This window comes from Stegodyphus dumicola, chromosome 5, assembly GCF_044657685.1.
Source record: "Stegodyphus dumicola isolate Sdum_Otavi_A_Nest chromosome 5, ASM4465768v1".
In the NCBI taxonomy this organism is placed as follows: domain Eukaryota; kingdom Metazoa; phylum Arthropoda; class Arachnida; order Araneae; family Eresidae; genus Stegodyphus; species Stegodyphus dumicola.
The window spans coordinates 49655529-49678073 of record NC_140772.1 but is presented as its reverse complement, the minus strand read 5'-3'; the positions used below and the strand labels follow the sequence as shown (position 1 = coordinate 49678073).

The window sequence follows — 22545 nt, the reverse complement described above, 5'->3', positions numbered from 1 at the left end:
CTCTTGCAGCAACAATAGCTGTAATCCAACTAGGCATCAAGTAAAACTGAGCATGAATGATAGATATCTAACTATCTATATTTTTTAACTCCTGTCCTGTTCATTGAGGAATACTGCAGGGAGATGATAGAAGTGGGTACTTCATTCCATGCCACTTTATGCCAGAGCTCACCAATCATAGTGGCTGGCAAGTGGTTGCATGTCAGTCTCTCAGCAACTTATGACCAGATTTCTCAATAAGGGAGAGTTTTCCAGAAAGTGCTGCCCAAGGCAACAGTTAAACACACACTGTATTGAGGAAAGTAAGGACAGCACAGGCCAACATGTGGTAGTGCATTATCTTCTTGAAAGGTGGCATCATGCAGGCCTCAAAGATAGGGCACAGCCACAGGAGTTAACATGTTAGAAATGTTAAGGCCGTTGTTTATATTTCCGTCTATGCAAAAAAGAGGTCTCCAAGACGTGTACCCAATGCCATCACCAGATGCGAGGCCTGTATGATAATGACAAATACAATCAGGCAACAATGATTCTCCTTGGTGCCTTCACACATGTATACATCCATCATAATGTCATATGCAGAACCAGAATTTGTTTGAATAAACAACATGGTGCAACTTCCGGGTCTAGTGTCATCCTTTGTTGCACCACTCTAGCTGCATTTGATTCTGCTGCAGTATCGAGGGAAGCCACAGGAATAGCTACCATGCTGACAGTCTGTGGTGCTGCAAACATCATCATACTGTCCTTGTGGAAAGTTGTTCTGCACATGAGCTAATGTTCTGACTTATGGTATGCGATGTAGCAGTATGATTTCACAAAGCCAAGTGGACAAATTGTCTTGTCAATCAGACTGACTGATACTGCTGAGATCCTGCATGGCATTCAGGACCTGCATGGCCCTCCTGGACTTATTCCATATTAGTATGACATTCTTGGAATCCAACCCAACAAGATTAACAGTGTCACAGAAGATAAACTGTAGTCCCAGTAGGCCATAGATTCTGCCACGGTCAAATCTCGATATGTGTTGGGAGAAATTTTTTCTTGCATGAGACATAACACAACTTCTGCATAGATAACCAATAACACAACCTCTGTATAGATAACCAATAACACAACCTCTGTATAGATAACCAATGTTCAAATGTGATTTCCAAATGAGAAATCCACTGTTCAATCTTCCTACTTATACACAGTGTAGATGACATTATTCATACCTACTTTTGCGTACATGTGCTAGAATGCTAATATTTTGCGTATTCCAGCATGAAGTACCTTTCATGCTGGAATATGAAGTACCTTTCATGCAAATTTGACATTTGATAGATGATGGTCTCGTGGTGTAATTTTGATAGCCACCAGTGTAAGAGGTTTTTGTAACCCAAGATTACATAAATTTCAGCTATTTTTTTGTGAAGCATTATTTCATTTTTTCAAGCCTGATGTTTTCCTACAGATGCATTGCAACTGTAAATCAGCAGCAATTTGCATGTTATTGCATGTTACTATACTGCAAATCTAAATGAAAATAATTTTGCTTTTTTTTACATATAGCGGATTCTGTGACAAGGTTTCCTCCATATGAAAGAGTTGTAATGAAACAACGTAGGTATTATTTTTCCAGTATTTATACTCAGTTATAATTTTTTTATTTTTTACAATTTCATTGTTTGCATTCAGAAACAAGTAATAACATTGTTTTTAATATTTACAGCTGGATTTATTAGACCTGTCGTTATTTTTGGACCTCTAACAGATATTGTAAAAGAAAGGCTATTAAAAGATTATCCTGAATGCTATGCATCACCGCGTATGTTTGTTTTCTTACTGTGAATATTTTATCAAATATTTTAAACAAATGAATGTTATTATCCGTTTTATATGATAGTATTTTGAAGTAATAACTGATTATATATATGTTATCTTTTAAAACATTTTATTCTGTGATTTTACTCCATTGATGAAAGTATTTCTAGAAGTTTTTTTCTTTGAATTATGACTTCAGCAGTCAGTCATGTCCACCAATATGTCAAATTACTGCCATCTTTTAATACTGAATAAAATTCAAGTAGACATAGATTACCTGCCTTTATGTTAATTTAAGTTGGTATCAGAATAGTTAATTTATGTTCAGCGCTTGTCTAAAACATTTTTACGTTCACTTTGATTTGTGGTTTAGGCAAAAACTTTCATATTGATCAGTTAAAACCATCCTTAAATTGCTGTTGTACATAAATTGTCAAGAAACCCGTATGGCATATGCCACTGAAACACTTCACATGTATTAAATGCTCCATTAAGGAAATAAATAATTTATAAACTATAAAGACAAGTGTAACATGTAATGTCTGTTATACAAAACCTTCTCAGAGGCAAACTATGAAAAAGACTTCTTATCATTGTATTTCGTTTTATTAGCCCATGTCTTTTTTCACTGCGTCTAATACTGGCACAGTCTAATTAATTCCCCTTTGGAGCTCCCAATGTTTACTTTTTTTAGTTGAGAAAAAAACTACCTTACGGGAAGTTAACAGGATGCTTTTTAGGGGTTCTGTAAAACTGAGACTCTAGGTCTTGGCTTTATGGCCCTAAGTGCTGTACATGCTGGGCACTAACTGTGCTGATATTGTGTGAAGATTTGTGAAACTGCTTAATCATGCAAACATCTTTTGAAATATTTATAAATGCACTATGTAAATATTAATAAAAGTATTGGAATTGGATTGTGAATGTAAATAAAAAAGGGACATTAGTATAAAATAACATTTAACAAATATTTCAACTCATAATAAGGTTATGAAAATGATTTAACTCAAAAGGAAAGAAAAGACAAATAAACAAACTGAAAAATCTTCAAAATAATGTGCGAGTCCAATTCTATTGACCTGATGTCATAGGGGCCAAAAAGGGTATTTACCTATCAAGATGCATTCTTGTGGAATGAATATAAATATTGGTAGTTGGAAATTCATAATGATTTTTTGTTTCTCTAAAATACAGGCATGAAGGAAACTGATGTGTGCAGTCACAATGAGACTAACAGATTTGCCCAGAAATGTTTCTTTCTAATCCTGTTCCCATTAATGAAAGACTTTAACAATTATTATTGATTTACTGATTATTTCTAATGCATTTATTGTGTTTTAAACCACATCAGATTATTTATATGGAATTTTTTTAAATAGAAACTGACAATCATTTGGAAGAAGAGCAGAGCAATTTGAAATCTCCTGGTATTATACGTTTAAGTGCTATAAGGGATCTTATCGATAAGGTATTTTTTACATCAAAAACTATTATGCCATTTTTTTCCACTCTTTTTTAAATATTTATTTCCATCTATGCTATTGTATTGCTTCCTCAAAATTCTTTTTATAATTTAGAGTATAAATTTCAAAATTATTTTGTAGAGGACTTTTAACATCTGAGCAATATTTTGTAATATATTTAACAATGAGGATTTTCTAAAATTACAAAAAATGTATACTGGAAAAAGGTTATTTGTGACATATATTTATTTATAGTTAAAAAATCCTAACATTTGATGAAATTTTAAGTATTGGAAGCTGGTTTGTAAAAATTGTGTATTTATAATAAGTCATGAAAAATTTTTTTAACCATTAAAGTGGTCAGAAAATTGCTATATATCTATAATTTTTAACAGTAATGTTGTTACTTGTTGCATAGTACATGATTGATTAAATATATAAAATCATATAAAATTCAGTATTTTTGAAAATATTTAAAGTGCTGTGTAATTTTTTTATAAATATAAAATCATGTGGAGATAAAATTTCTGAGGCAATGCAGTACATATATTGATTATAAACATCTTCATGTTTACTTCAACTTTTACTTTTTACACTGCTAAATTTTTATTCTAGAAAGCATGTTAAATAGTTTAATTAAATTTAATACAATAATAAGGAAGATAATACATAAAAGACTGATTTTATTCTTTTTGTTTTCACAATTTTTCAATTAATTACTGTAATATGGTTTTCAAGTTAAATGATGTGTATTTTATTATTGTAATAGGAATTTGAAATTGCCAACTTTTATTGGAAAATATTTGAGGTAAAAATTAGAGAATGTTGTAAAGATTTTGTTTTCCTGACTTCTCTTACTGAAGATTTAAAAACTTTTCTTGGCACTCTGAATAATTTTAATAATACTCTGAATCATTTTTGTCTGAATAATTTTTTTATGGTTGCACTTAATACACTTTTTTCATTTGTAATTTTAATTATGACAACATGTTAAATATAATAATGCAGTTAGTAACTGACCAAAATCATTGCCTTAGAAGTTTTCTAATTCACCAGTACATGGCTTGTTAGATAATTTTCACATTTATTTTATATATTAAATATTCTGAAATACTAAAACATTCACCTGCAACACTGTATTGCTTTTTTGTTTGTTTGCTTGTTTGTTATGTTAAATATGATCAGAATTTGAGAATTTTTGTTTTTAGGGAAAGCATGCTATTTTAGATATAACACCAAGTGCTGTAGATCGATTAAATTATGCCCAATTTTATCCAATTGTAATATTCATGCATGCAGAAAATAAACATGTTATAAAAGAACTTAGAACAAAATGGGCGAAGTCAAGTTACAAAAGTTCCAGAAAGCTGTATGAACATGCTGTGAAGTTAGAGAAATTATGGTCTCATATATTTACAGGTAATTAAATTTTTACTTCTGTAAAAATTGTTATTAAGTAATTATATAGTCCCTTTTTTCTGCAAATAATTTTTCAGATGCATAATTTGTGATTTATATAAATTTATAATATTTATTGGTTCAAACTTTATATCTTAGGTTTTTCTTGCTAATCAAGCATTTCTCATGTAACAAATATTGGAAGATTTTTAAAGTAACTTTTATAATGTTCTACAAAAATTATATAATCTTTTTTTATTGTTTTTCATCACAGGATTTTTTTTTTTCATCTTCATATTGCTCATTGTCTGTTCTTTCACTTTCCGTATTAATTTTTTTAATCTGAATAATTTTAGCTTCAATATCTCTTACTACTGGTGATTCATGGTATAAAAAACTACAAGAAACTATCGACAGACAACAAAAGCAACCTCTATGGGTATCTGAAGCAAAGGTAAATAAAAACAAACCATGTAAAATTCTCTGTTTTACATTTACAATCTGCCTGGTTTTTTTCATACTATCTGTTTTTCTTTTTAATTCCAGCCTGATGAAGCTATAACTGACGACTTTTTATTCCCAATGACATCAAGATTAACATATGCATCTTCTCCTGAAAGTGATCTTGATATTTCCATGGAATCTCGTACAACAACATTTAAAGATTCTACTTTACAAAATGATAGGCGATTAGTAAAATCATCTAGTGACCCTAGTATAACAGCGGCTGAAGAATTAGCTGAAATAAAAAATTTCAATCCATATCCTGGTTATAGTTTAGGTGGAAATGGACAGGTTAGTAGATGTTCTCATAGTAAATTCCATTTTTCAAAAGCTTTCAATGATTAGCTTTCATTTTTAGATGGAACTAAACTTACCAAGGTTTTCTTGTTATTTTTAAATGCTCAGTCTCAATTGGAAGGATAGCTAACTACTGAAAAAATTAATATATTATATATCAGTTTGAATCTTTTGTTATATTTCAAAAGCAAAACCAAATATTTACTTATATTTCATAGATTTCCAAAGCAAAATATAATGTTGACCGTTTTGAAGTAATTCACATAATATACTTATTTAATGATTCTACAAAATGGTGCACATTACTTGATTTTATAATTGTAACAGAGCATATATTAAAAATGTATTTAAACAGAAGAAGACATGATGCTATAATTAGTTTTCTAACTTTTAGAATTTTGAATATACGTGATAAAAGAATTTCTAAAAGTTAGAGGCATAATTACATACGAGTATATAAATATATATTGTTGTTGTTTCTAATCCCTGAAGTGGTCAGCATTTAGACTAATTCCAGAAGTCCAAATACCTCTAAAAAGACTAAAAAGAGAAGAGATTTTGAAAAAAACCTCATCCAAGGTAAAATCAAGGCAAAATAAAATATGATAAGGTGATGCCTGAGCAGCATTACACTTGGTGCAGGTCTTAAAAACCTTCTGCCATTTTTCATAGGAGAGACTTCTTAAGTGTCCACTGACAAAACATGTTATGCAAGTCTCTTGGCTTCTATGACCCCCAAAAAGTAGGGCGCCACCATGGCAAACTGTCGAGTTCCAGTCATGTACTGGAAGGACACTCCAGAGATCCTAAAGTAATTTCTTATACTCTGAGAACACCTTGTTATAGGTGCAAAACATATCTGACTGAGAAATCTCTAAAGCAGCAGCCTTTACCAGAGAGTCTGCAATGTCATTGCCACTAATGCCCACATGGGAGGGATTGGATTTGCACCTCGGAATTAACCAAAAGCCTAGAAAGTAAGTTCAGAATAGATATGCCAGCCCTGGCCATAACCTCTGTCCAGTCACTAACATATTGAACTAATGATCGGCTGTTAGCTAGGATACATATATCCACAAAATTAGGTTCAACAATATTCTCCACATAGCTCAGCCTCTTTTGATAGCGATGAGCTCAAAGCTGAGCACAGAACGAGAATTTGAATTTTTATTTTTAAGTAGAGTCCTGATGAAGATACCACTACCAGAATGGCGAATGGCCATGATCACTCTTCCTGCCGTCTTTATATATTTGAAGAGCATCATTTGGTATATAATTGCTAGTTTCCAAGGCCATCTGGTTTCATGAATCAGGGTTATCAGCATTTTTGCAAACTTGGGTAAAAAATTTGCTGTGAAAATGGATGCCTTTGAAGTCATAGACAGGGCTAAAGTATGGCCTCAGAGAGTGACGTTTAATCTGGCAAGGAAGGGGGGAGCAAAACAAACTTTGCAAAGCTGCTTGTGAAAAGAGACCGTTTCTCCTCGGTCTTTGGTTATTGGCCCAGTTCTTTCGATAGGAAGGTGTTCTACTCTGGTCATCATAAATGAGAAGCTTATTGTAATATTTAAGAAAACTGGCAAAACGTGATATTCAAGTCTACTGTCTTCTATGGCTCCCCAAAAGTATCTCAGGCCATAAATTATGGGCATCTCTAACACTCTGGGAAAAATATGATATTTGATCAATGGTACATTATTACATTATCCTTTCCTGTAACTGCATTGTTCCATTTGAAGCAGGTTATTTGACTCAAGATAGTAATGAAGTCTATTTAGCAACATTTTTCTATAATTTCACGTGGAATACAGGTCAGTAACTCTCAGGTTAGCTAGCAACTTTATCTGTCTTCCTAATCCGAATAACAACAGCTCTTTTCCAATCAAGTGCTAGATGACCACTCCTCCACGACCGATTAAAGATATCTAACAGTTTAAGTTTACTATTAGGGTTAAGATGCAAAAGCACATAGTTTATGCATTATGAAATCAGTCCTCAGAATCGAGTCCCCAAGGTCCGAGCTGCGACATTTGTGAACCATAAGTCTCGCAATCTTTTTGATCAGTTTGTCATTTTTGTTGAATGTAATTTTGCTCATTTGTTTGTAAAAGACACCCAAAATATTGGCAGCAGCTTTACCGTTGTGCCGTAATTGTCCATTTGGATCAATTATAGTATTACACACTTCTATTTGTGAACATTCTTTACTTGGAGCTCTTGCAAGCTTCCACAGCTTTGAGCAAGGTGCTTTAACGTCAACATTATTGCACATTTCGCTACAAGCTTTTCTTTTGTTGATAGCATAGACTCGTTTAAGCTCTGCATTAGTTTTGTTAAATTCGATTTTAAGGTCGCCACTGTTAGAATTTTTAAGGCCCTGAAACAGCAAATTAATTTTTTCAATTAAAGCTGTGATTTTAGGAGAACCAAATAAGTACAAGCTCCTAGGCCATTTAAAATTACCTCTTGGAATGGATTGTTTAGCCTGACAGTGTCTTTAAAGGATTTCCAATCCATCATTAAAACTGACATCACAAAAATCCTGTTCAATTAATTCTGAAAACGCCCAGCCAGTCCATTTTACAAAAATTCCAAAAACTTTCTTTAATGGTAGGAATCAATTGCTTACTCTTAATCTCAATTAACATTGGTAGATGATCGCTGCTATGTTACTTAGGACCGTCCATTGCCATTTCGAGTATAAATCAGCACTTAAAAATGAGACATCCAAGGTTTCAGCAGTGTTTTAGCTGAAAGAGAAATGAGTGCCGTTATTCAAAAAGCAAAAGTGATCTGTCATCTACTGCCTTTCAGAGATCATCACCTCTATTATTGATAACTGTAGGGCCGTTTCTAGCGTGTAAAAGTAGACAGGCGGCCAAAATCAGAGGGCGGCCGGACTCTCATGATACCACGCCTAAATATTTTAAATTCATTGTAAGTACTTGTCATATGTAAGTACTTTTCATACAGTTTGTCATATGTAAGTACTTACTGAGTACGAACTAAAAATTTTATTAATTATTGAACTTTTTTTTTTAAATTTGGGGGTGGCAATTGTAAAGTATGCTGTCAGTCAATGGCCTAGGGACGGCCCTGGGTAACTGAACATCCTCATAAATTGTGTTTGGCATTGAGACCACCAAGAAAGATGCCTGAAATATTGTCATACCCTAGATCCAAAAATGATTCTGGCAGACATCCTTAATTCGGAGGGTGATACATATAAAAAATTTGCAGTTTCTTTTTATTCCAATAGATCAAGATACCCTGGCTTTCAAGATCAGAGCACATAGCAGCACAGTTCAAGGCCACATCCTCCTGTGTTGGGCCTGTCACAGCGAAAGATGCGGAAACCCTTAAAATTCAATTGAGAAAGCTTTCTAAGCTTTGTTTCTAGTGCAATAATCTATACTTCATGGGATACGGCCAGATCCAGAATTTGGTCCAGCTTCACCCTCATGGCACTAATAGTCGATCTGCACTGAAGTATTTTAAGAGATTTTTTTTTTCTTCATGTAAATGGTAGAGACTGTAGTATACTTTACATTACATACCCTCTGCTTAAACCAGGAATGCGCCCCTGATTAATCTGCGCGATGGGCGATGCAGTATGATTAAAAACAGAAGAAACTGCACTCATGATAAAGGGGGAAGTGTTACAGCTTTTGTGGGCTATAAAACGTGGAATACCTGAGGTAGAAGTCTGACTTTTCTTCAGAAATTCGTCAGCTTGCTTTAGCTGGACATAATAGAATGGCCGTCACCGTCACGCCTAGGGTTACCCTACCAGGAGCTAGGCTCCCGACGTACTTCATCCATTTGACCCATAGATATCCCCTCGCCACGATGAGGCAGCAAAAAAGGATTTGAAGAGAAGATTACATATATAAAACTTTAAATCATGTAACACAAAGTTATTTTATTAAAATATATTTGCAAAGCTTAATCAGTAACTACTACTCGCCAAAACTTTAGCACTTTTACCCTCTCTCAAAATTTGATCCCCCCCTGTTATGCCAGAATTTTCAAATTACCTGTCGAACTAGAATTGTGTGTGAAATCTGCACATTCAGTGGATTTTGAATTATACGAATTTGTATGAAAAAATAGTTCTCAATCTTGGAAACCTCATAAATGGGAATGATGTCAATAAAGACAACATCAATTTTGGAGACCAAAGTGATAATTTACAAAAAGTACGAGTTCATAAACTGGAGGTTCACAAAAGAGTGAATTTATCCTATATTTTAAACAGGGCATTTCAAAGTGACTGCGTGATTAATATCTGTTAAAAGCTGGTATTTGTTTAAGGTGTCATTTTAAGAAACAAGTTAAATAAAGTAAACTTTAAGATAGAATATTTATGATCACCTCATCTTTTATAGAGTACGTTTAAAACCTTCATTTTTGTAAGGGCTATTATTAAAATAAAATTTTTAAAGAGATTGTATTACTTATAGCTATTTCTAGGTTCTAATTCGAATCTTTAATCTTTATAATAACAACATGATTCCAGGAAGAGTATATATTATTTTTTATTCGGACTTTTATCATTAATTAAGTAATAGTACTTTGCTGCAGTTGCTTGGGTAGTTTTTGATCATGTAACAGTTCTGTTCACAAATATTTTTGTTTTCATAATAGACTTCAAAGGTATATAAACTTAATTTCATCATCAAGAATGAGAAGCATGAATTGCTCTTTTACATATTAAAAGTTCCTTTTTTAGAATAATTGTTTTGAAATCGATCTGAATTCAAAGAATGGCTTACTGGTAGGCTTAGATTAAATCTTTCAGCCTAAACTATTTGCCCATTTCACTTCTATGTTAGTATATCTAGAATATAATGTTACTTTTAGAACAATTTATTTAAAATGGTTATTTGAGTTTCGAAAGTATTTTTGAATGCAATACTTCCACATTTGTTCGATATTAGCAAATCTGACAAATAGTATGAGTTTTTAAATAAAAATGAAAATATTTAAAATGTTTCCCTGTTAAAATTTCCATATTTCCATAATTATTAGACTTGTAAGGCAATTTAAAAATTATTTCTTTGGTAAAGGACACAATGCTATTGTTTTTAGTGCGGTAAAGACGGAGCTGGCACAAGCCATAGTAGACTTGACTGGATTCCTTTGGTGGAGCCCCCAATTAAATAAAAAAGATGAAATTTCACATATTTTATTTTTTGTTCCAAGATAACCTAGTAATTTTTATTACATTACACTTTTATAATTTTTTGGTAAATTCTTCTAAAATATGACTTAAATCTAAGTTATTATATTCCTGTCATTCAACTGAAGTTGTAGCTAAGTTATTTAACGCATCTTATCTTGGGTCATTGTTAACCTCAAATGGCTTTTATAAGTTTCAACCTTCAAAATGATCTTTCACCTAATGCAACACTTATTGGTGTAATAAGTACACAACCAAATGTCAGTGTTTAGCAGTGGTAAAAATGCGTGAAGAATTTACAGGAACACCCAACAACAAAAATTAGGAATAGCTGAAATTTTAGAATTTAGAAGAGGCACTGGCCAATAGTGTTTAGGAGTGGCTATATTTTTAGAACTTAGGCAGGTATTGGGCAGCATAGTTTAGAACCAGCAGATTGCACCGGGCGACAAAATGCGTAGCGCCGGCCTTCCCCTTTGACAATCATTCAAGGACCTAAAGTATAATTGTGGCTAACATCAATACAGTGTTGATCAGTGCATTATTATTGCTATGGGGCAAACTCCCTAGCCAACAAGTATTTAAAAGTGAATACAGGAATTTACTTTAAATCCGGAGAAAAATCGTATTTACGGCACATTTTCCTCCCGTGGCGCAAAATCCAAGGGGCGCCAAACTGATGTTACGACATTTTAGAATTAAATGTTTTCCATCCTTGGCAAGCAGTAGGGGGCGCGAAATCTTCAGTTGTCCCTGGGCGCTGAAAACCAAAAAATAATAATAAATTATATTATTATTTTTTGGCTGGTGGTCCGGAGGTCCAGATATTAGATCATTCTGGATTTCGGACTTTATATTGTACTGTCTTGAAATAAAATAGGTAAGTACTACGTGAGAGTAAAATAATTATGAGGCATCTCCTAATTCACTATAATATAATGTGATTCATATTTTGATTAGATTATATGAAGTTGTTGTTAAATTTAATTATATTTTTTTAAAGAAAGTTCTGTGTTTATTAATCTTTTGTGAAAATAATCGAATTATAGGGAAATTAAACAGTTTTTATCAAATTATTAAAAACGTAACATATTAACATTTATATTATAATAATAAATTATTTTGACTATAATTTTTGTGTTGAAAGAATGCAAAATATCTTTCTAAAAGTCGTTAATTATTTCCCTGAATTATAAAATGCAAATAAAATAATAATAAAAAAATTAAAAAACTTTCTTTTCCTCTATATACTGTGGGTTTTGGTATCATTTCTTTCTTCTGTCTTAAAATTTTGAAAAAAACTTAAATTATGTCTTTCTTTAATAGCTGCTCTACCCTTACTACATCTTTCGTCGGGTAAGTAAACTACCAAGCATGTATATATTTTCTGTATCTCTGCCTAATTAAAATGAAAAAACTGTCTCATTTAATGTCTTCCATTTCTTTTATTATTTTAGATAATTTCTTGCTTCATATAAAATTGTATTATATAGTTTTCTCTACATTATAAAGTAAAAGACAATCATTTATTTTTCTAATGATTCTGTCAAGTAATATATATATATATGTTTTCTTATAGGAAACTGCCATACCAATACAATCTGTTATAAAAAATGCTAATGATATGATGACTGTTCCTGCAAGAGGTAATTTTTATTAATAGTTGCATTAATTTTAATGCCCTTGACACATTTACTGCTGATCAAGTGCTGGCACCTGATATGATAGTATCTAATAGTGATCACATGCCAGTGCATGAACAGTTGTATATTTTTCCATGCTAATCAGCTTCTGGTGAACTTTCTATATTGACAGCAGATGTGTTAATCATAAAATCATTAATAGTTTAAAATTGACATAACATATATTTTAGGATGTATAATAATTATCAGATTAGAAAAATGATCCAGAGATAATTTTAAATTATTTAATAAAAAGTTATGAGTGCGTAATTAAAGAATGAGCAACATCATTTATCTATATCACATAGGGACTATGTGATAGTAGAAAATATATTTGATAGAACTATTTGATAGCAGCAGAAATGTTATTTTGTTTCGCAAAAAACATTTGTTCCAGTTTCTAACTTGAATTCCCTTCATTATATTTTATAAGCATTATGACATATAATTTCTAAGACACTTTTTTCAGTTAATTTTAATCTTTTTAACATACTTGTTATTTTTATGATTTTTGAAACATCTGAAAACTATATAGAACAGAAAATTATCAAGAGGTAGCATTTTCAAAAGCTATAAAAATGGAAAGTAAATTTTCTTTCAAAGACAGTTCATCTTAAAACTCTCCCCATTAACTCTATATATTCTTCATTACCATTTTTGTGTCCAAGCTTTTTGCAACGTATGTAATTAATAGCCATATATTTACAAAAACTTCTAAAGTTCCATATCCTTACAAAATATCCCTTATAGTACTATATACCATCAGCTGAGAGTGACCATATTATTTCAAATACAAAAAGTAAATGTAAATTTCAGAATCCTATTAAGTTTAAATTTATTTATAATAAAAATTTGAATAATTGATTTGAATTTTTTACATAAATTACTCTAAGAAATTGAAAACTGTAGCAGTTTGTTGAGGCATCGCACCATTTTGTGCGAACCAGGATCTTGCGGGTGGTTTGATTTAAGCATTTTCAATGGCCACAAAATTGTGCAAAATTTGAACATTTCATTCTAAAATCACTGTGTCACATGGTTAAAAGAGACCAATTCTGGAAGCAGCTGCCCCAGTACAGTCATTTTTTGAGAATAGAGTGATTGTGGAAACACACACATGACGGTTCTCAGTTCCCTAAATTCACCAATTTTGCGTATTGAAGAAAGCTCATTTCCATCGAGATTTCCATTTCCATGAAAATGGAAATGAACTTCATCTGAAAACCATATAGAGTTTACATCAATATTGCTACCATCAATCATTTCCATCATTTCATTTGCAAACATATTCCTTTTTTCTACGGATAAAGGCTGAAGTGGTTGCTTTGTTTGAATTTTGTACGGGAACAAGGCCAAGTACTTTTGCATTATCTTATGCACTCCCATTTTGCTCAACTGACATGCAGTTGCAGTTTTTTAAACTGATTTTCCAGGGAAGCATGCAGTTGTTTCCTCATTGACCTGTACATTTACTTCTGTACTTAGCTGACTGGTGTGGTCGAACAGTTCTCACTTTCTCATCTGCAACACTACTTGTTTGTTTGAATTTGTCATACAATGTTTTTATTGTATTCGGCAACAGACCATCAGCGACTTGGAATTTACACTGAAAGCTTCTTCTTGTTGCTGTAATATTCTGCCCCAGTTGGTTTAATTCCATTTCCAGTATAAGGAAAACCTTTTCCTCCAACAAATATGTCATTTTCAACACTTTCGTATAGAATCAGCAGTTCAGCTCTTTGCTACTTGTCCAGTCACAGGTAGCACTTCCTTTACGTTAAAACATCAGCCCTAAATCCAGAAACTCCGGGAAGAAAAAGTTATACCCTGTCATACGAATTTGCAACAAGAATTATTTTTTTAACTTTAACCGTTTTCCTGTTATAAATTTTTGAAAACTGTTAGTCAGTTTTAAGATGGCACACACTCATAGATGTGTGTGAAGTTAAATGAAATTATACTGTAGAGACATTAGGTATTTTTTTTAAAGCAAAGGAAATGAAAAATGAGCAATCGCCTTCACCAGGAATCGAGCCACGGACCTCTGAATTACTGGCTCAGCCTGCAGACTGCTACACCACGAAAGCTCACTAAAAAGTTGGGAGAAGTACCTTATACACTCAACTTTTTAACCCTTTGCAACAAGCATATTAAAAATATATTTTAATGTTTAAAAAAATGCCTAAGAATAAGTTAGATGGACTTACTTAAGTGCCTTTCAAGCTTAAAAAAAATTCTGCACTTTTATTTTTTACGGGGGAAGGTGGGATACCGTTAGTCCCACCATGCAACTAGCACATGTCTTATAGCATATTGGTGTATAGCAGGGAAAAAAATCATATGTGGAATGAATAAACAAAATAAAGCATGCATTCTAAAATATTGATAATAAACACATTAAAATGCATTTTGTACAATATATTTAATATTTTTAAATTTTAGGAACAGAAAATATTTTCTTGGATATTATTTTAAGATTAAAATTTAATACTCGTACATATGATACTAAATAAAATATTAAAATTGGCACATGATTAAAAAACATTTATATATGATTAAAACTGAAAAAAGTTATTTTTCATGAAACTTTGAAAAACATATTGTTTAATTCTTTTGTAAGTATAGAGGCACTTCACGTTTTACACATCCAAAATGTTCATCGTTCTTCTTTCGATGTGCTGCAATATGCACATCTTCTCCTGCTCGTTCTCTTTTGCGTGTGACTTACATTTTTTAGTCTCTTTTCTGGTTGTACGAACGGTGATTTAGTTTTTATTTGAACTTTGGATTTCAGTTTTCTTTTCAGCTCTTTCTTGCCTCCAAGTGCCATTAGACATTCTATAACTGAGAGATGAAAATCTTTCATTGTTTTTACATCATGATCGGGTTCACGAACAAACTTAAATAGAATAAATACGTTTACTATACTCGCATCTAAAAAGTAAAAAAAGATCCTGTGCCACCATTTCTTGCTTTTGCGGTCTATTTCATATAGTAATTTCAGTTGATCAAATAAGTCAACATATCCAATATTCTTATTATATGAAATAATGCTGTTTGGGCATAGTACTTTTTTGTTTTTCCATCTCGTTCTTTTCTATTAATTTCTTTCATTTCAGTTGCCTTTTCCAAGCAAGACAGGATAGAAATGGATCTTTTATCCTTCCATTTTATGCTATAAATTGAATCATCGCTAACTGAAAAGTCTATATCTCCTCTCGACATAAATTTGTCTTCTTTAAAATTTTTGGGTAGATACTTCCGATTCATATTTACAGTGTCACATGCATAATGTTCTGTGTCTTTAAAAAAGCAATACAAGTTATAACTACTTCCCTTTCTTCTTCAGCAATAACTTCAACCTCAGTTATTCTCTCCTGGATTTCAATGACATCTGAAGCATTTGAGTCACAATCGGATGGCAATTCAGCAAAAAGATCCAAAGCTTCCTGAGTTTTTAATTTTTTCTAGACATTTTAGCAAATCAGAGCATACAACGGATGAAAAACGCACATGATCACGGAAAAAGTAGATGCAAAAAAGAAAAGAAAAATTAATCGTGAGTGCTGCCATCTATTGAGTGGAAATTCAAGTGTGTGGTGGGACAAATTTTAACCCACTTATTTCAACTGCAAAATTAATGTTATAAAATATTGAATCCAATTAAGATTTTTGAAAATAAAATACCTTTCAATATTAAAAAGAATCATACATATCCTAAATTGTATACCAAAATTTTTTAAATATTGAAAAATGCGAGATACCTGGATATCACTCTTGTGATCCTATTTTGAATATTTTTTGCTTATAAACTTAAGCCCTGGTATAGTAGTGACATCTACTGAGAAAAATAATAACTAAAATCGATTACCTTTAAAAGATTAGAAAATTTCTAATGGAAATTGCTAACTGAGAAAATAAATATTAATTAGGTGGGACACATATTGACCCACCATGCCGCAAAGGGTTAAAGGGCGACTGGGGTTTTTAGGGGACACAATCGCCAAATCCTGGGTGAGGATAATCATCATCCAGCACCCTTTCATTTCGGGCGCCACTGTAGAGACATTAGTTTTTTTTTATACTGGCTCAGCGTGCGGACCACTACACCACGAAGGCTCCTCAAGAAGGCGGGAGAACTACCTTATAATACATATTACTTAAAAAACTGCAATATATTTGCAAGTCATTTTAAAATTAACATGAAGATTATATATTATTTGATATTTTATATATTGAAGTAATTTTACTGTTATCAAAATTATTAAATAGTTTTAACTAATTTACATATCTTGCATTGTTCTGGCAAAATAATAATTATGTTATTTAAAAGTTTTTCCTATAAATTCATTATTTTTTATAAAAAAATGCTTTTATTTCTTGCACTTTGTTAATTAGTGTCTTTATATGTTCCTTCACTGTGTGTTGTACACTATCACTACATTAAATTCTAGTGACATGGCTTTTAATTTTTTTTAGTGCTGCCTGTTGAACAGGATGATTATATACCCCATTCTTCTAAGAGTAATAGTACTTTTACAGCACTTCAACGATCAAGAATTGATCCATATGCCACACTGACACCTAGTGAGCGAATTACTAATCAAATTTGTGGTGAACTTAAATGTAAGTTCTATGTAAATTGTTACGTTAATGATTAAGGTAAAACTAAATCGTCCCAACATATTTCAGTGCCCATTTTAAAATGTGGCATAAACATTTAATTAATATAATATTACTGGCAAATTCTGTATATAACAGCTTCAGATTTTCTTATAGTAACAACTATTTTTGAATATTGTTGCTTTTATATGGCCATTAATAGTTGGAAGGATTTCAACTATTGAAAACTAGCACACGGAATAAAAATTTATGTTAAATTTATGCTGAAAACTTCAGAAAGTGATATGCAAAATGACTGCTGCTGTCAGATTTCATATATGGAAGGAAGGTTATCATTTTTAATTACTAATATAACTAACATTCAGAAATGATTTAAAGAATGAATGCAGAGAAGTTTCTGTATTTTGTCTTGCATATATAACAGTAAATTATTTAAATTTTGCTATTCAATTAGTGCAGTTTTAAGATTCACTTTTGGAGAATTCTAATGAAATTTAAAATTAAAGTTAGTGAAATTAAAAAAAAATCTGCAATCTGAAGCTTTGTTGCTCATTATTATTATTATAAAATATAATAAATTATTTAGTTAACTTATAAACCAAATTTCAAAAACAGAAATATCAATATAATACATATATACGCAATTTTTGTTCACAATTACTATTATTTTTTGTTTTAAAAAACTGTTTGTAAAAAATTTAGTTTCTAGAATGAATTATCTCATATAGTTTAATGAAATAAGAGTGAAAATGTCACAATTCTGAAAACTTCAGTATCTGCAAAATTTTGAAAATATTTGTAAATCTGAAACACAATAGTAGTTTGCAGCAATCTAATATTTTTTTTTATATATATGTGCTATTTACAGTGGGTAATTTCCTTAAGTAATCTCTAAAAAACATTGTTTCATGTAGATTTATATGCAAATGGTCCTATTAATACGAATCCACATCCTCCTCAAATAGATCGTACCAACAAGCCAGTGCATAATTATGAGAAAGGTGACAATATCCATTTGTATATCTTCATTTGCTATTTTATATTAAACAATATTTATAACTGAGAAGTAATTGGAATTTCTTACATGTTTATAGATCAAAACATGCCAGATGTAAATATGAATATTTCACATGATTATATAAATACCATGGAAGGCTATGATGGAATAAATTCTATTCAAGATAGACAAGTAAGAATATCATTTTAAAATGTAGTATTTTAACTTTATGTAGTGCTTATGAATAACATACAGTAGAAACTTCAGAAACTTTTTATTTATATGAATTCAAAGATGCTAAAGTAAAGATATGGAAATTTTTACTTTGTGTGTTCCATATACTATTATATTAATTACTAATGTACTCAGCAATGACAGTAATACAAGTTGCGTGACATCAATAGTATACTCAAATTTAATTCAGTCATGGGACAATTTTTAAATGTTCAATATTAATAATTGCCAAATATGAATTTTCCATTAAACATAAAATATCAAAGATTGAAACCAAAAAATCTAGATATTAAATATTCTGAGTTGATAATTAGTTATTGCAAGAAAAATTATAATTATTTAATATTGATATTATTATTTTGATAATTCATGTGTAATTATAAAAATATTTCATAATAATTCGGGTTTCTTTCACTGCAGGCATATGGAGAAAAATCAGCATATGAAAATGAGAATTCTATTCCTAATAGTTCTGCTCAATACCCAAATGCTACATTGCCACTCAATAATGATGCTGTTGAGTCAATACCAAGCAGAATATTTTCCAATCCCTCAATACCTTACCAGTCAATGACACTTGATAGGGCAAAATTCAGTCAAATGAAAGCTAGGTAAGTTTATTTCATTCAAGCATAGGTACATACAGAACATTACTTAAGTTTTTCATATATGTTTTCATATATTTCATATATATTTCAAACTGTTCTTCTTTCTTAGGCACGACGTAAAACCACCACCGCCTCCACCACCAGTAAAGTCATTCAAAACAAGGTAAGACACAGTTTTTAGAGATAGTTTGAACCTCATGAATATTTTTCAAAATTCTAATTAAACTGAAACAAAGTATCTTTTAATTGAATAATTAATGAATTGTTTTCTATGCATAAATCATCTCAAGTCCATGTTAAAGGTAACCTTGATTTAATTACACCATACAAAATTCTTTGATTCTAAAGAAAAAATAATTCAAATTCATATTATTTTTCTCATTTGAAAAATGGAATCACAAGTCATATTACAGTATCAAAATTAAATCTACCCAGATCATATACAGTAAGGTCAGAAGATACAGTATTTAGAAAGAAATAATAATAATAATAATAATAAAAAGATATTAAAGACACGAAAGAAAACTCTTCACTTCTGAATAGAATATAAAAAGAACAAAAAAATTAACACACAGAAAATGGATGTAAAAAATTATGAATTGACAGTCAGATCTAAAAGGCAATTTTAGGAAATCTATTGCCAAACTCTGCTGATTCAGAAACAATGAACAATGAACAAAAAGTAGAAGTGAGAGAGTGATTAAGGGAGGGATATTTAACATTTTAGAATTTTGTAACTGTCATCCAATTTAACAAATTTTAAAATCTGATGTGGGCATTACGCGACTTCCTTGTACATCTTATTAAATTATTTCAAACTGTTAAATAATTATAGCCTTTTTTGTTTCACTTCATTTAAACTTATTCCTCAAATTACTCTTAACTGACTACTCAAGGTAAGTAGAAAATCACACAAAAATTGCCAATTTTGCAATTAAATAGCCTGCTAAAAACTGACCAGGTTTTTACCTATGGGAGTCAAACTTCTAATTATTTTATTTTTTCATGACCAGTATAAAACTTCCCCAAATATTAGTACAGAAATCAACAAACTACATTAAACGTTAGATTTCATTCTTTATTCAAATTAATTTGAATATTTTCATCATTTAAAACACTTTTGTAATTGACAGTATATGACTATGACCAAAAATTGTTAAAACAAATGCTGAGTAATGTATGTATATGTGATATTTTAATGTGTTGGGGGAACCCAGTACTTTAATCTCTGGCATTTGAAGACACTGTACTGCATAGTTAGAGAGATGGATGCATAAACCAGATGTGGCCGCTTAGAAACATAATTTTATTCCATGGCAATTCGCATCAGATCATTTATCCAATCATATTTAAATATGATAATTTTTATGTACATGGGTTTTAAAAGTACGAAGTAAGCATTTTAGACAGGAAAGCACAGCAGCATGGAGATGTTGGCATGGCAGAAATTAGGAAAAGGAATGACGTAATTGCTCACAAAACAGTATTTATACTAGATAGGTGCATAAGTACAGCAAGCTGTGATTGGTTAATTTTTAGTTCCCTTTTCAAGTAGTGTTATGTAATTTGGAAAGATCTCAAATTTGGGAGAAGGATATAGGGAGAGAACATCAAATTTAGAATAGACAATTTTGAGGTTGCCAATTATTTCTTAACATAGCTATCTTATTTATTATATCTTACACGCACACACACACACATATATATATATATAAGTACAATGATACATACTAGATGGAACGAAGGATGATACATACTAGATGTTATAGTAGTCCCATACATAAAATTTCAACATTCTATGGCTGATCATTTTTTGAGTTATGCAAGATACATACATACTTAAAGACATCATAAAAAAATCCATTTTGGTAAAACGAGTCCTTTGTTCTGTCTGTACACACAGATTTCATACACAAAAAATATTAAAAATTAATATTTCTGTTGAAATATGATACCCAAAATGTTTCGCGATTACAATTTTTCCTTTACAAGGAAATAAAAAGAACATGCTTAAGTGAGCTTAGCAGTTTTGCATCATAATGTAGAGTTATGTATTATTTTATTAAACAAGTTCTGATGGTCAAAACAAAAATGTGTTCTTTTATAGTGTAGAAATTTTTCATACATTTCATAGAATTTTAAAAGGACATTTCATAAAATTTTAAAAGCAGATTTGTGCGAGTTTTCAGAACTAGCATGTTTAGTAAATGAAATTCTTATATGACTTTTTGGGAGAGGGGAGCGAGCAAATTATTATAAAATAAATTATACTGGTATAAATTTTTACTTTTCTTTCTATAAATATTGTATATATTTTTTCTATAAATATCTTATGTATATCTTATTTCTGTTTTTTGCTATCCCTCCTTTTTTTTTTTTTAATTCGGTGTTTTACAATTATCTGGGGAAAAGAGTTATTATTTCATAATATATGTTGTCAGATAAAAAAATAGTTTAATATGCAGCTTTAAATGCTGTTTGGTTTCATTAAATACTCATGTTCTTTAAATTCAATTTATTGTATATTAATATTTTCATTTCTTCATGTTATTAGACTTTCTGATGGTCGACCAGTACCTCCACCCAAACCAATCCAATTGCAAGGGAAGCATTGGCCAAACCTTGCAGACAACTTTGCAGAAGTGCCCATCAAGGAATCTGACAACCTGTTAAAACCCAACCTAAATCACATCAGCGGCCATAGTGTGCCTCCTTATCATTCTAGGTCATATCCAACATCTCCAAATAAACCACCTCCTCCTCCTAAGAGAAAAGATCCTGCATTTTATAAGGAACAACAACTGCAAGAACATCGTAGAGACCAACTACCTAAAGAGCCAATGGATCGATCAACGATGGGTCATTCATATAGCCAAGACAATGTCTGTTCTTATTCTCTTAACCGACCATATAGTAATGTAATGTTCAGAGAATCTCAAAAGAATGTTTCTTGCTCACCTACAAACTCTCCACCACTACCACCCATTAGCTTGGATTTATCAAGAGAAAACAGAGAAAGTGCATTTGAATTGTATAAGAAATCAGATAATCTAAACCATCTGGATTCTGTTCAGAATAATAACAACCAAAGGTAATTTTCATCTTATTTAGCTCTGAGTATTAACTTCCAAACACCAAGGTGGAGGAATAGTAATAATAATTATTATTTTTGGCCTTGGGTCTAATCTTCCAGATATCATTTTATGCCACAGCAATTAATCCTTTGTACTGGCAACCAGTTCATAAATGCACATGCCCAAAAATCATAATGTAATTTGGCAAGAGTTCTAACTTGAAAAGGAAAGCCCCAACAAAATCTTGTTTAAAGAAATTTTTTATTGATAATTTTGTGCAGCAGTATGTCTAAAATAACCTAGAATATTAATGCAACAAAATATAACTGGCATTCACAGAGTTTCACTATGTTTGTTTCGTGACCATACATATTCTACATCTGCGATGATATATAAAAATTTTTAATAGCAAAATGTTTGTTCCTGAGTACATTGCTTTGCCAGTATGTTATTACTAGTAGGAATTCTTTCACTTATCTGATAGTTTGCAAAATTTGTTCCATTTTATCTAGTGGAAAATTTGACTACTAATCTTTAGTTTTTGGCCATAATTTTTTTCTTACATCAGAATTAAAAAATGCCAAATCCTTTAAATATAAAAACATTTTTAGAACTTTTTGCCAATTATTGTTAGCAAAAAAGAAGAAAAGTGATTTTCTGACTTTTTCACCTAT

At 31.1% G+C, this 22545-nt stretch overlaps 1 protein-coding gene across 5 annotated transcripts in view; it reads left to right on the top strand.

Moving 5' to 3' along the window:
- LOC118190059 (tight junction protein 1-like) overlaps positions 1 to 22545 on the top strand; it is a 663736-nt gene that overhangs the window by 632100 nt on the left and 9091 nt on the right. For 4 of the 5 annotated variants that reach the window (XM_085816637.1, XM_085816639.1, XM_085816640.1 and 1 more), the window contains 14 exons: positions 1558 to 1608; positions 1718 to 1813; positions 3189 to 3277; positions 4481 to 4691; positions 5027 to 5124; positions 5217 to 5465; positions 11980 to 12009; positions 12233 to 12299; positions 16815 to 16961; positions 17873 to 17959; positions 18053 to 18147; positions 18610 to 18800; positions 18907 to 18960; positions 21352 to 21888. In XM_085816637.1, coding sequence (XP_085672763.1) covers positions 1558 to 1608; positions 1718 to 1813; positions 3189 to 3277; positions 4481 to 4691; positions 5027 to 5124; positions 5217 to 5465; positions 11980 to 12009; positions 12233 to 12299; positions 16815 to 16961; positions 17873 to 17959; positions 18053 to 18147; positions 18610 to 18800; positions 18907 to 18960; positions 21352 to 21888 — 2002 coding nt within the window. The remainder of the gene's footprint in view (positions 1 to 1557; positions 1609 to 1717; positions 1814 to 3188; positions 3278 to 4480; positions 4692 to 5026; positions 5125 to 5216; positions 5466 to 11979; positions 12010 to 12232; positions 12300 to 16814; positions 16962 to 17872; positions 17960 to 18052; positions 18148 to 18609; positions 18801 to 18906; positions 18961 to 21351; positions 21889 to 22545) is intronic. The other variant, XM_085816638.1, reaches the window with a different exon arrangement.